Here is a 15,292-nt window from a genome sequence, read left to right as displayed (position 1 = left end):
AATGTAGATTACTCACAGGATGCCCAGTGGGACCCGTCATGCCAAATGGACCCATAATTCCTTCTTTGCCCTGTATCAGAAATAATGTTTATTGAAATGAAAAATGAAACTCGCTTATTCTCACGAGTAGGCTTCAAATGAAGTTACTGTGGAAAGCCCCTAGTCGCCACATTCCGGCGCCTGTTCGGGGAGGCTGGTACGGGAATTGCACCGTGCTGCTGGCCTGCCTTGGTCTGCTTTAAAAGCCAGCTATTTAGCCCAGTGTGCTAAACCAGCCCCTAACATTCTCAGAGACCGCACAGCTTTCGAACATCACATTGCCGAGTTACGGGTAAAGCTGTTTTTACACTGGGTTTTGGTGAGACCCCAGCTTGCCAGATTTGCAAAGGCCTGGAAAGCTGGAAGGGCGAAGCCAAAAGGCCTGCCCCAGCAGCCACTGAACCCAACGTTATAAAGAGTCACTGAATTTGCCAAATCTCATCCCTGCTTTTGCACTCAAATTTCGAATGCAGTGATTGTACATTATCTTCCGATAGTTCACAATGATACACAGTGGTTAGCACTGCTGCCTCACAGCGGCAGGGACCCGAGTTCAATTCCGCCCTCGGGCGACTGTCTGCAAGTCTTTCCCGTGTCTGCGTGGGTTTCCTCCGGGTGCTCCAGTTTCCTCCCCCAGTCCAAAGATGTGCAGGTTAGGTGGGGTAATGGGGTTACGGGAAAAGGGCGGGGGAGCGAGGCTAGGTCGGGCGCTCTTTCAGAGGATCGGCACAGACCCGATGGACCGAATGGCCTCCTTCTGCACTGCAGGGATTCTATGGGAAGAGGGATGCTGGACAGGTGTATCATTGCCTTCGAGTGACTCACAGCTTTACACTGACTCCATTTGACAAAGTGATACTTGTCGGAAATTTGCTTGTAGAATTTTAAATTTCTTATCATTTCAGTGAATAGTTTGACGCATTGTTTATCAAACAATGCTGCATTGCTCATGGAAATGACCACGTGTTGCTCAATTAAAGGCATACGCTTTGCGCAGTAATACCTTTTTATTGCTCGTTTAAAGGATCCGGTTTTGCTTATTTGTTAAGCGGAGTAGTCTGGGGAAAATTGCAGGCACAGGTCCAAAGTTGGAGCTTCATTGCATTGCAATTAGTGACAAGATCCAAAGTGAATAAGCGATTCAAACAACCCATCACTTCCTTTATACATATGTTCAGATTATGTAAAGCAATTAAAGTAAAAATTATGTTTTGTAAATTCCCCGCAGTAAATGATTGCTTACCATTAATCCTGGTGGTCCTTTGGGACCCTGGATCCCAGTAAAGCCAACATCACCGGGGTGACCCTAAAAGAAAAGGAGGAGAAAACAGAGGATGTTCTGCAATCTGTAAAGATCGATCGCGCGACCAATGCTGGCAAGATACACACAATCTCAATGGAGAAAATAATTAACAGTCATTGTGCCTTTGACTGGGCCTTTTCATTCCTCCAGTCCCCTTGGCCAGGATTTCCAGCCGCTAATTCGAATAGGCAAAAGGTAACGAGCTGGCAAGCATTAAGTCTCAGATGTTACTAATTGCTGCCCTCTCAAAAGGCTCTGGAGAGTCCAGCACGGAGCTCGGAGGAATCATCACAAGGAACTATAACTACTCAGGATTGTTGCTACTCAGAAGATTGAGTGTTTAAGTTCGAGCGTTGCTGACTGTTTGAATGTGGCGGTAGTTTATACAATTGCAATAACAATAACTTGCATTTATGTAGCACCTTTCACATAGTAACATATCCCAAGGTGCTTCAGAGCATGGTAGCACAGTGGTTAGCACTGTTGCTTCACAGCTCCAGGGTCCCAAGTGCAATTCCGGGCTTGGGTCACTGTCTGTGCGGAGTCTGCACGTTCTCCCTGTGTCTGCGTGGGTTTCCTCCGGGTGCTCCAGTTTCCCCCCACAGTCCAAAGATGTGCATCGATTCTTACAAACTTCTATGGATGTGCGATAGAGAGCATCCTATCCAGCTGCATCACAGCCTGGTATGGCAACTGCTCAGTCCAAGATCGCAAGAAACTGCCGACTGTGGTGAACTCAGCCCAGCGCATCACACAAGCTTGCCGCCCCCACGTTGATTCTGTATACACCTCTCGCTGCCTCAGGAAGGCAGACAGCATTATCAGAGACCCCTCCCATCCAGGCATTGCCTTCTTCCAGACCCTTCCATTAGGCAGACGGTACAGAAGTCTGAAGACCCGCACATCCAGACATAGGAACAGCTTCTCCCCCACAGCTACAAGACTCCTCAACGACTCCCCCTCAGACTGATCTCTTCCCTGTAAGAACACTATTCACAACGCCCTATGCTGCACTTGCTCATGTATTTGCTTTGTTTGGGCCCTTGTTCCGCATTGTAACCACTCACTGTTTTGTCGATGTACCATTTGTCAATGTTCCCTGTTGATTATTCTTGTGTCTACTAGGTACGTACTGTGTACATTCCTCGGCCGCAGAAAAATACTTTGCACTGTACTTCGGTACATATGACAATAAATAAATCAAATCAAATCAGGTCAGGTGGATTGGCCGTATTAAAATGCCCCTTAGTATCCAAAGATGTGTAGGTTAGATGGGCTTACGGTGATGGGGCGGGGGAGTGGGTCTCAGAGAGTTGGTATAGACTCGATAGGCCGAATGGCCTCCTTCTGCACTGTAGGGATTCAATCATTCAATGTTAGGGGAAATAGTTTCCTAGAACAGAACCCACATTAATTACCTCCTCGCTGCAAACTAAATAAATGATTTTAGTTCGCTGTGAGTACAGTTATATTTTTATTGAGTGTCGATGGCAACATCGGTTTATGTGTGATTGTCATCACCATGGGTAATGCCTAATGTTAGTCTTGGAAATAGCCTAATAGCCGCAATAGTGAGACAAATAACTCCAATCTGCCCAAGGGCGACACACAAAGTATTTAAATATTTGCTTAAAACTGAATACATGAAAATTAAACATTTCAATGTGGCTCCATGGACATGAACATAATGTGGACACAATGAGGCTGTTTCCAGGAAGATGTCAATGTTGATTACACTCTCAACCAGTTTAAATCAGATTTAATCTGCTTATATGGGTCTCAACAAATGTCCATTTGTCGATACATATCAACGAGTTTACGAACAATGATTCAAAATTACCCCTGCACGCCTAACGCTGGCCACGGGCAAAATCAGAGGGTTTTCCAGATTGCGATGGCACCATTGTAAAGGAATCATTTCTTTCGACAAATTCACCAAGGTTGATGGTGAAATGTTGAATTAAATCTGCACTGTCTTACTTAATCATTCATTAAAAAAAGCGTTAAAATCAAACAAGCTTGTCAGCGACGAGCTGCCAGTGGCTTATAGCAAACTCGCTCGAGTTCACCGAATCCTGTGAGATTCGAAACAGCTCATGGAAAATACACCTGGAGACATCGCATTATCCTGTTCAAGTCTTTTGCGTGCATGGCTAAGCTTGGAATGCTGCACTTTGGAGAGGTCTGTAACACAATTAGCTTAAATAATCACTGCCGCACGCTTGAGGTCGTGTATTTGCGCACACCCTTTTTCTTTTGGAAAGTCGCAAGGAAAGAATCGCAGGCTGATTGTCAATCTTCACTGCCAAACGAGTGCTCCTCCCATGACCACCTTGTCCTGGAGGGGGGCTCGAAACCTGCGTTTTCTGGGTCAGTGGGACGTGCGCTACCCAATGACTCCTCCAACATGACGGTGAAACCCTCGATTGCACAAAAATGTTGTTGAATTGTACAACACAAGTGACTTGACCTGTCCCAGATCGATCTGATCATTTGCTTTCTGCAAATACCCTTTTCTTGTCCAGGTGAAATCTCCAATGTGGAGCTCCCAATCACTTTTATTTTTATTCGTTCATGGGCCAGCGTTTATTGCCCATCCCTAATTGCCCTTGAGGGGACAGTTAAGAGCCAACCACATTTCTATGGCTCTAGAGTCACATGTAGGCCAGACCGGGTAAGGACGACAGATTTCCTTAGTGAACCAGATGGGTTTTAATGACAATCGGCAAATGGTTTCATGGTCATCATTAGATTCATTCCAGATTTTTATCGAATTCAAATTTCACCATTTGCAGTGGCGGGATTTGTACCTGGGCCCCCAGAACATTACCCTGGGTTTCTGGTTCACTGGTCTAGCGACAATAGGAGCTGGTTTAGCACAGGGCTAAATCGCTGGCTTTTAAAGCAGACCAAGGCAGGCCAGCAGCACGGTTCAATTCCCGTAACGGCCTCCCCGAACAGGCGCCGGAATGTGGCGACTAGGGGCTTTTCACAGTAACTTCATTTGAAGCCTACTTGTGACAATAAGCGATTTTCTTGTTTTTTTTCACTATGCCCCCGCCTCCCCTTCACGGCATTCTCAAATCTGATGCGTTGCAGATTGCTGAGAAGGATACAACTGGAGCCTAATCTTTACACAATTACAAATTTTTCTTTCCCGAGCCACAATTACAAACCCAGCAAACACATGTAGGTCAGGCAGGGTAAGGAAGGGCAGATTCCTTCCCATTAGTGAACCGGAATGGTTCTCGCGACAATCGATGGTAGTTGTCAAATCCTGACTTTATTTGTTTGAATTTGAAATTCCACCAGTTGCCGTGGCAGGATTTGACCCCGTGTCCCCAGAGCATTCGGTGAGGGGTCTTTGGATTACGCATTCAGGAGAACTTTTAAGGGGTTGAAAGCAATTGGGAGGTTTCAATGATATGGAGCAATAGGCTTTGAGAAGTAGCCATGCAAGGACAGAGTGAGAGAGAGGGCGTGTCAGAGCCACGCATGAGAGGGTCTCGAAGCCATGGAGAAGATGCTGCAATTTGGAAGACAAGAAATTGAGGAGTCTTGGAGGCATGGGTAAGTTGATGATCACAAAGGGTAGGCTCTTGGAGATACGAAGAAGGTGGAGGATCGTGGAGAGGGCAAGGAGGGTTCTTGTGCTTGATACCACACACCTAACTGATCAGGCTCCACCACTCTTCAAACATGCCTGTTTTCCTAAACTCACCATTATCCTTTGCGAGAGGGCAATAGAGCTCATTTCCATTTTAACTCCTTTCGATAAGTTATTCAAGCTTTGATACAAAAGCAATTTAAACAAAACTTTGAGTGACCTTTTCAGGAACGGTTTTCCCAACTGTGCGGCAGCTTTATGGAGTGCATAGAATTTTAAAGAGAGATCCTTTCAAATGAAAGAAGCTTTGTGTGTGCCCAGGAATCGGTGTCTTCATTCAGGGAATGTAATTAAAAGCATATGGTCACCTCTGGACAGCTACTGGCCACAAATGGCTATAGCAGAGGGAGACGCGAGACTGCAACACTGTCTCATTGAGCTACTGACTGTAAATGTTTGCATGACTTATAAAACATTAACTTTTTGCAGTTCATAAAGTGAGCGAGCTCTCCAATAAATCACATTGCTTCCCAAATTTGAAAGGCAGTGTCCTCCAGCTGCATCAGTCTACAGTTTCCCCCAGTTAATTATTTTTGCCCAATATTCTCTGGCTTATGAACTGTCCACACAAGCACTGGTGGACTATGTGACCGTGAAGCGGGGGCAGTGTTACCTTGATGCTGCCTGCGTGCGGGGTCATGCAGCTAACTTTAATTTTAATAATCTTTATTGTCACAAGTAGGCTGACATTAACGCTGCAATGAAGTTACTGTGAAAAGCCCCTAGTCACCACATTCCTGTTCGGGTACACAAAGGGAGAATTCAGAATGTCAGATTCACCTAACAAGCACGTCTTTCGGGACTTGTGGGAGGAAACCGGAGCACCCGGAGGAAACCCACGCAGACACGGGGAGAACGTGCAGACTCCGCACGGACAGTGACCCAAGCCGGGAATTTACCCTGGCGCTGTGCTAACCACTGTGCTACCGTGCCGCCCTGGAACTGGAACAGAGCGTGAAGTGTAGGAAGCCGCAAGCAGTACGTGTGGACCAGCTGTGGCTCCCTCGGGAGTAACCGTGTCTCTCAGTCACGAGGTTCTGGGGTCAAGTCCCTCTTCAGAACTTGAGCACACAAGTTAAGGCTGATACACACAGTGCAGTACTGAGGGAGCGCTAGCTGGGGGGAATTGATAGTGGATCCAGGGGGTGGAGGGAAGTGTGGCTGGTCAAGGTGAGGGATCTGTATTTGGAGGAAGGGCTCGCCAGTCTGGAGGAGCTAAGGGAGAGGGTAGAGCTGCCGAGCGGGAGTGAGTTCAGGTATCTGTTAGGGACTTTGCGCAAAAGGTCTGGAAGGGGTTGCCGGGATACACCCTGCTGGAGCGACTGCTGCTCCCGGATGTGGAAGGGGAGGGAAGAATTGGGGATATATACAAGTGGCTGGAGGAGCAGGGAGGCGAGCAGGTAGTGAAGATCAAGGAGAAATGGGAATTGGAGTTGGGAATGGAGATCAATTGGGGAGTATGGAGTGAGGCACTGCGAAGGGTAAACGGGACCTCCTCCTGTGCAAGGATGAGCCTGATACAGTTTAAGGTGGTGCACAGGGTGCATATGACTCGGGCGAGAATGAGTGGGTTTCTTCAGGGGGTAGCAGATGAGTGTGAGAGGTGTGGGCGGGGGCCAGCGAATCACGCGCACATGTTTTGGGGTTGGGAAAAATTGGAAAGATTCTGGGCGGGAGTGTTTGCGGTCTTAGCCGGGATAGTGGAGGAGGAGGTGGACCCGGACCCTTGGGTGGCGATATTTGGGGTCTCAGAGAAGCCGGAGCTCATGGAGAGGAGGAAGGCCGATGTTGTAGCCGTCGCCTCTCTCTGATTGGACGGTGGCGAATGTTGCTGGTGTGGCGGTCGGCATCGCCACCGGGGGTAGCGGCTTGGTTGGGTAACCTGAACGATTAGAGAAGATAAAGTTTGAGTTAAGGGGCTTCTCAAGGGGTTTGAGGAAAGGTGGGGGATGTTTGTGACTGTGTTTGAGGGGCTGTTCGTCGCAGGGGAGGGGGTGAAAAAGAGGAAAACTCTGTACGGACTGCATAGTTGATTGTTGGGAAGTATGTTTCCCGGGGTGTTTGTTCGCTGTAACCTGTTTTGATACATGTTTGTCACAAAATACATTTTTTAAAAAAGTACTGAGGGAGCGCTGCCTTTTGGATAAGGTGCCCTGTCTGCCCTCTTCGTTGGATGGGATTTTCCGGCCCTTTCCGCCAGCAGGATCTTCCGGTCCTGCCGGAGGCGGCCCCCAGTGGCGGGTTACCTATCGGCGGGGTGGGTGAGCCACGCAAAGTGGCGCGGACATCATTGGTCAACGACGAGCTGGAAAACCCCACCCCCTATGACATTACTTCAAAGAAGAGCAGGAGAGTTATCCCTACCCTACTGGGCAATGTTTATCCCTCAATCTGCACCACAAAGACAGATTTCCTGGCAATTACCACATTGTTGTGTGTGAGATCTTGCTGTGCGCAAATTGGCTGCCGTGCTTCCTACATTGTGACAGCGACTAGACTTCAAAAAGCTCTTCATTGGTTGCAAACAGCTATGGGACACCCTGCGCCTGTGACAAGCACTTTCTATCCGCACATCTCTCTTCTAAAGAAAAATTTGGGCAAATGTTATTGCATCGAGTGTAGAAAAGGAGGTGAAGTATCTTAGCGGTAAGTAGAACTTTACTCCAAGTGAAACAGAGGGACTTTGCGTTACAGCTACACAGACATTGAGAGGTGGGGCCACGAGGCGGAAAGGGCATTATGTAAAAGGGAAGAGGCTTCTCGATGTGGGACGCAGGAGGAAGGAAGTGACGGTAAACTTGTCTGAGGCCGGGATTTCCCTGTCCCGTTACGATGGGCCCCGTCGTGGGATATTCAGCAGGACCAAGGCTTAGTTAGGTTGCAGCTGTAATTGCGGTTATCGTTGCAGTGAGCTATCACAGCGCTGCGGGGTAGAGTCACTCGCTTACCACCAGGGATGATTAAAAATGGAAAACGACTCTAAACGGCTGGAAACTGGAGCTGGAAAAGAATGGGTGATCTGATGGAAAGCTGACGGATAATGGATACAGTGTTATTTTTAAGAGAACACAAATTTAGAAAAACACTGGATGAATCAAAGAGGGGAGAGGACAAAATTATTAACACGGAGATTGGGCCGAATTTGCAATTTTTGGCGGCAGGAATTGATTTTTGCTTTTGAAAGTGAATGGTTAAAAGAGAAGGAATATTAGTCGGGTTGGAGATTGAGTGGGAAATGGGATTAAATTTGTTGAATCACATTAAATGGTCTGTTCACAACATGGTAGCACAGTGGTTAGCACTGCTGCTTCACAGCGCCAGGGTCCCAGGTTTGATTCCCGGCTTGGGTCACTGTCTGTGCGGAGTCTGCACGTTCTCCCCGTGTCTGCGTGGGTTTCCTCCGGGTGCTCCGGTTTCCTCCCACAAGTCCCGAAAGACGTGCTTGTTCGGTGAATTGGACATTCTGAATTCTCCCTCCGTGTTCCCGAACAGGTGCCGGAGTGTGGCGACGAGGGGATTTTCACAGTAACTTCATTGCAGTGTTAAAGTAAGCCTACTTCTAATTATTATCAACCGTGTGAGTCTAGTGGCTGATTGTATGTTATGTTAGCAGAGCCATGGACTCACATTCACCCATTTGAATGGGTGCCCAGATCCAGAGTGGGAATAATGGGCCTGCCCGGTGTTGGCCTTGCACATTAGGGACTGATTGATAATGTTCATAAAATCGATCGAGAAAAAGGTTTAATTGAGATCGGGAACATTATATTTTCCAGTCAATTCCAACTCTCTGAGAAACTCACAACACAGAAGGAGGCCATTCAGCCCATCACGTATGTGTGGGCCCATTAAAAGAGCTATCCAATTAGAACAAAGAACAAAGAAAAATTACAGCACAGGAACAGGCCCTTCGGCCCTCCAACCCTGCGCCGATCCAGATCCTCTATCTAAAACTGTCGCCTATTTTCTAAGGATCTGGGGCGAGATTCTCCGACCCCCCGCCGGGTCGGAGAATCGCCGGGAGCTGGCGTGAATCCCGCCCCTGCCGGTTGCCGAATTCTCTGGCACCGGCGATTCGGCGGGGGCGGGAATCGCGCCGCGCCGATTGGCGGCCCCCCCCCCCCCCCCGGCGATTCTCCGGCCCGGATGGGCTTAAGTCCCGCTGCTGGAATGCCTGTCCCGCCGGCGTGGATTAAACCACCTCTCTTACCAGCGGGACAAGGCGGCGCGGGCGGGCTCCGGGGTCCTGGGGGGGGGGGGTGGCGCGGGGCGATCTGGCCCCGGGGGGTGCCCCCGCGGTGGCCTGGCCCGCGATCGGGGCCCACCGATCAGCAGGTGGGCCTGTGCCGTGGGGGCACTCTTTTCCTTCCGCCTTCGCCATGGTCTCCACCATGGCGGAGGCGGAAGAGACCCCCTCCACTGCGCATGCGCGGGGATGCCGTGAGCGGCCGCTGACGCTCCCGCGCATGCGCCGCCCGGCAAAGTCATTTCCGCGCCAGCTGACGGGGCACCAAAGGCCTTTCCCGCCTGCTGGCGGGGCGGAAATCAGTCCGGCGCGGGCCTAGCCCCTCAAGGTTAGGGCTCGGCCCCCCAAGATGCGGAGGATTCCGCACCTTTGGGGTGGCGCGATGCCGGACTGATTTGCGCCGTTTTGGGCGCCAGTCGGCGGACATCGCGCCGTTTCCGGAGCATTTCGCTCCTGTATTCCTCTGCTCCCTGCCCATTCATGTATCTGTCTAGACCCAATCTCCTGCTCTTTCCGCATAGCTTGCAAATCTTTCCTTTCCAAGTATTTATCCAATTCCCTTTTGAAAGTTAGTATTGAATCTGCTACCATAAAACGCCCAGGCTATCCGCTGTAAATGGAGAATGCGCTTCCTCATTAGTCAACCTCCTGAAATTAAAATGCACAATTCATTGCACACACCGTGGCCGCAAAAGACAGCTGCAAAATCAGTTTGAGAATATCAGTAAACTACTGAGTCCCTGCTGTCTTGGCCCTGAATGCTCAGCCTCTCTGGTTGCAGTGTAATCGCAGGGCAAGGAGGCGCCCCAGAAAGCGACAGCAAATAGAGGACGATTGCAATGCTCACTAAACATTCTGAGATACATTACCTTTGGTCCAAACACTCCCATCAGCCCAGGGAATCCAGATTCTCCAGGATCCCCCTAAAAAAACAAGAAGAAAACTTTGGTCAGCGATGAAGGGAATGTAACAATCTCAGCCTAATGACGCACGGGGATTTAGCCGTGATTTGCGCTAGGTGCTCAGTATGTTTCCCTGCCAACTTGGGCCACTGCGGCACAGCTGGTAGCAGCAGGGTAGAGATATTTGTGAAGGTGAAGTCGGGCAGGAGATGGCTCAAGTGGAGCTGGGAATTTTGCAGTGATTAACTCACCCTCCGACTCCCCAAAGTCTGTCCACCATCTCCAAGGCACAGGTCAGGAGTGTGATGGAATACTCTCCACTTGCCTGGATGAGTGCAGCTCCAACAACACTCAAGAATCTCCACACCATCCAGGAACAAAGCAGTTTACTTGATTGACACCCTGCCCACCAACTTCAACATTCACTCCCTCCACCACTGACGCACATTTGCAGCCGTGTGTACCCTCTACAAGATGCACTGTAGCAACTCGCCAAGGTTCCTTCAACAGCACCTTCCAAACCCACAACCTCTTATACGTAGAAGTGCTTGGACAGCAGGAACATGGGAACCCCACCACCTGGAAGGTCCCCTCCAAGTCCCTCCCCACCCTGACCTGGAAATATATCGGCCGTTCCTTCACTGTCACTGAGTCAAATTCCTGGAACAGCACAGTGAGTGTACCCACAGCACATGGATAGCAGCGGTTCAAGAAGGCAGCTCCCCTCCATGTTCTGAAGGGCAATTAAGGACAAACATTAAATGCTGTTTCTGCCGTAATCACATCCTATCATCCTATGAAGAAAAAGCAAAAACAGCGAGACAGACCAGTTGGGCGATCTGGTCTGTTCCTGGATTGTACCCTGTGTAACTGGATGTAACTGTGTATCTCCCGAGAGCAGACACTGGGAAGAGGTGGGTGGGGAAGGGCTTTTCTCTGCAATGGCCTACTCCAGCCCTTAATTCCTGTGGAACTCTTCACATTCTTCCTTTCCAGAGAATAATCCAGAATTCCCAATTGAAAGCCTCGATCAAACGTGCCCCCCCCCCCCTACACACACACACTCTCTCAGATCTGAACTGCTCCCCTGCATGAGAAAGCTCCTCCTCTCGTCCCCGTTGCTTCTGTCAATGACCTTACATCACCGACCTAGTTGGGAATGCGAGCTGTGAGGGGGACACAAAGAGGCTGCGAAGGGTCATGGACAGGTTAAGTGAGTGGGCCACAAGGTGCCAGGTGGAATATAATGTGGGGAGTGTTAGATTGTTCACAGACAGTAGTAAGAAGAGAAAGGCAGCATATTTTTTCAAATGGCATCAGATCTATAAATGTCTATGTTTAGAAGGATTGGTCAACTCGTACAAGGCACACAGAAGGTTAGTATGCAGATGCAGCAGGCAATTAGCAAGGCAAACTGCATATTGCGAGGGGATTGGAGCAAATGAATAAAGAAGCCGTGATATAATTTTACAGGGCTTTGGTGAGGCCACGCCTGGAATCCTCCTGTGTTCAGTTCTGGTTCCGTATTTAAGGAAGAATATACTTGAATTAGGTTAGCTGGTTAGCTCAGTTGGCTAGTTGGGGAATATGTGGTTCAAAATAATGCCAATGACGCGGGTTTGATTCCTGTTCCAGCTGAGGTAGTCTTGGGCTGTGCCTCCTCGCTCTGCCCCCCACCCCCCCCCCCCCCCCCCACCCCCACCCCTCGAGTGTGGGAGACAATGGCAAACCCCCACCAAGGAAACAGCTTGGGCTGATGTATCTATCAGCAGATAGTGAGCCAGGAACCTGCCATCGGGCAGAGGGTCCATGGATGAGTACTTGAACTGGAGGCGGTGCAGCTAACGTTCGCTAGAGCAGCCCCTGGGTCGACAGGGGTTGCCCGATGATGACCAGGCTGACTAACCGGGGCCTTAATTCTCTGGTGTTTTAAAGAGCGGGAGGCGCTCATGTTGAAACGTACAAGATTCTGAAGGGGGGGTTGACAAGGCAGACATGGAGCGACTGTTTTCCCCCTGGCTGGGGAATCTAGAACACAGGGTCACGGTCTCAGGACAATCATTTTGGACTGAGGTGGGGAGAAATTTCTTCACTGTAAACATTGTGAATTTTTGGAACTCTCTGCCCAAGGAGGCTGTGGATCCACCACCCTTGGACATATTTAAGGATGGGGTAGACAGATTTTTGGTATCTCAGGAAACGCAGGGACAGGGGGAGCGTGGGGGGAATATGGGACCGAGGCCAAAGATTGTATTGAATGGTGGAGCAGGCTCAACAGACTGTATAGGCCACCTGAGAAGATCCAGCTCCTGTTTCTCATGGTCTGATTCGTTCCCACGCTGATCACAAATCCACTGTCAACTCGGTGATGACATTTCCCATAATACTCAGCTGAACATGGCTGCCGGAAGCAGCTGAAATCATCTCACTGGAACACGCTGGGGGAAATATCGCGTCGCTCACCGGCTGGCCTTTGGATCCTGGGTCGCCTCTCTTCCCGGGTAAGCCTGACCCGCCTTCGATTCCTTTGATTCCTGGAGGTCCTGCCTGGCCCCGCAAACCTCTCTCCCCCTGCGGCAATGACAATGGGGGAAGAAACACAGATTTACTGAAGTTGGGTACAGACTCCACAGGATCGACTCCTTAACAATGAACCACCATGATTCGTTACAGGGTCGGGCACTTGCCCCGCACTTCCGGTCGGGGGTCCGTGCATGCGCCCATGGATCAGCGGCCCCCAAGCGATAGCCTGGCTGTCTGGAAGCACCCCTGATGAAGGATCCCCCCCCCCACCCCCCCCGCCCGCAACCAGGGTGGCCACGGACTGAGTCCGTAGCCGCCACACCGAGCTGCTGACGGGTGGAACCATGAGAGAACCTCGCCGTCGGGAACTCGGCCAGTTACACTTGGAGAATTGCCGCAGGGGTCTCTGTCACTGGCCTCCTACCCGCGCCGCAGACACAGCGCGCGCGTGATTCTCCCCGATTCTCCCCGGCACTATTCTTTGACAAAGAGCAGGGTCCTGGTCCTAGTCAATATTTGTTCCTTAATAAACATCACAAAGAACAGATGAATGTCAAAGCAAAATGCTGCAGATGCTGGAAATCTGAAATAAAAACAGTAAATGCTGGATGAATTCGGCTCGTCTGGCAGCGTCTGTGGAGAGAAATGGAAGTTAACGTTTCGAGTCCTTGTGACACTTCTGCAGAGATTTTTATTCCAAACAATAGATTATCATTGTCAGGTTAGCAATTGTGGAAACTTGCTGTGGGCAATTTGGTTGCTGCGTTTCCCACATTACACAGTGACTACACTTCAAAAGTACTTGATTGTCTGTAAGGAGCTTGGAGATGTCTGGTGGTGAGGAAAAGCGCTATATAAATGCATGAATTTCTGATTTTTTTTGATCGCGACACTCCATATATATTTTTTTGACAATAATCTTTATTGTCACAAGTAGCCTTACATTAACACTGCAATGAAGTTACTGTGAAAATCCCCTAGTCGCCACACTCCGGCACCTGTTCGGGCACACAGAGGGAAAATTTTCACTCTCCAGACATTATTTCGAAGCAAAAAGAATGTCTTTTTAGGATGGAAATTGGCCGTCCTTACCTGGTCGTGCCCACAGCAATGTGGGTGATTAATAATAATAATCTTTATTAGTGTCACAAGTAGGCTTACGTTGACACTGCAATGAAGTTACTGTGAAAATCCCCTCGTCGCCACATTCCGGCGCCTGTTCGGGCACACAGAGGGAGAATTCAGAATGTCCAATTCACCTAACAAGCACGTCTTTCGAGACTTGTGGGAAGAAACCGGAGCACCCGGAGGAAACCCACACAGACACGGGGAGAAGGTGCAGACTCCGCACAGACAGTGACCCAAGCCGGGAATCGAACCTCAGACCCTGGCGCTGTGAAGCAACAGTGCTAACCACTGTTGCAGGACTGTTCATGGACAACAGTGCGTATCCAATTCCTCTTCTGTCACAAATGTGAATGTTTGAAGGAACGACCTGACTTTAAAACAAAATCCACATCCTCATTTTCAAATCCGTCATTGGCCTTGGCCCTTCTTTAACCTCTGTAATCAGCTCCGGCCCCTTAACCTTCCGAGATAACTGCGTCCCTCTAATTCTGGCCTCTTGTACATCCCCAATCGCAATCCCTGTGCCTTCAGTTGCCTGGGCCTGGAACTCTGAAATTCCCTCCACCTCTCGCCCTCTCTACCTCTTTCCGCCTTAAAGACACTCCATTAAACCGACCTCTTTGACCAAGCTTTTCATAGAATCCCTATGGTGCACAGGGAGGCAGTTCGGCCCATCAAGTCTGCACCGACCCTCTGAAAGAGCACCCGACCAGGGCCCAGGCCCCCACCCCATCCCCCCTGACCTTTTTGTACACTGAGGGGCAATTCAGCGCGGCCAATCCACCTAACCTGCACGTCTTTGGACTGTGGGAGGAAACCGGAGCGCCCGGAGGATACCCACGCAGACACGGGGAGAACGTGCAGACTCCGCGCAGACAGTCGCCCGAGGCTGGAATCAAACCCGGGTCCCCAGCACTGTGAGGCAGCAGTGCTAACGTGGTTCATCTGGCCCTAATATATCTTTATGTTAGGTGGATTGGCCATGATAAATTGCCCTTAGTGACCAAAGCGTTAGGAGGGGTTACGGGGATAGGGTGGAAGTGCGGGCTTAAGTGGGTCGGTGCAGACTCGATGGGCCGAATGGCCTCCTTCTGCACTGTATGTCCCATGTGTCTCAGGGTTATACTTTGTTTTAGGCTGTTTCTGGAAAGTGCCTTGGGAAGTTTCATTACATTAAAGGTGCTATATAAATATAAGTTGTTTATGCTTCGACACCATACTATTTCATACAATTTATCATAGATTATCATAGAATTTACAGTGCAGAAGGAGGCCATTCGGCCCATCGAGTCTGCACCGGCTCTTGGAAAGAGCACCCTACCCAAGGTCAACACCTCCACCCTATCCCCATAACCCAGTAATCCCACCCAACACTAAGGGCAATTTTGGACACTAAGGGCAATTTATCATGGACAGTAGTAGTCCAGTAACCCAAGGTCTGAATCCCACCAGGGCAGATGTTGAGATTTGAATTCAGTAAATTT

At 49.7% G+C, this 15,292-nt stretch overlaps 1 protein-coding gene across 1 annotated transcript in view; it reads right to left on the bottom strand.

Moving 5' to 3' along the window:
- Positions 1 to 15,292, bottom strand: part of col27a1b (collagen, type XXVII, alpha 1b) — a 699,034-nt gene that overhangs the window by 55,356 nt on the left and 628,386 nt on the right. Inside the window, exons 48-51 of the mRNA XM_072487808.1 lie at positions 12,621 to 12,728; positions 10,125 to 10,178; positions 1,283 to 1,345; positions 17 to 70 (exon numbers count right to left, since the gene is read on the bottom strand). Of these exons, the coding sequence (XP_072343909.1) occupies positions 17 to 70; positions 1,283 to 1,345; positions 10,125 to 10,178; positions 12,621 to 12,728 (279 nt within the window). The remainder of the gene's footprint in view (positions 1 to 16; positions 71 to 1,282; positions 1,346 to 10,124; positions 10,179 to 12,620; positions 12,729 to 15,292) is intronic.

Source organism: Scyliorhinus torazame, chromosome 22 (assembly GCF_047496885.1).
Source record: "Scyliorhinus torazame isolate Kashiwa2021f chromosome 22, sScyTor2.1, whole genome shotgun sequence".
Taxonomy (NCBI): domain Eukaryota; kingdom Metazoa; phylum Chordata; class Chondrichthyes; order Carcharhiniformes; family Scyliorhinidae; genus Scyliorhinus; species Scyliorhinus torazame.
Note: the sequence above shows the minus strand (reverse complement) of the source record. Positions and strands in the feature narration are given on the sequence as shown.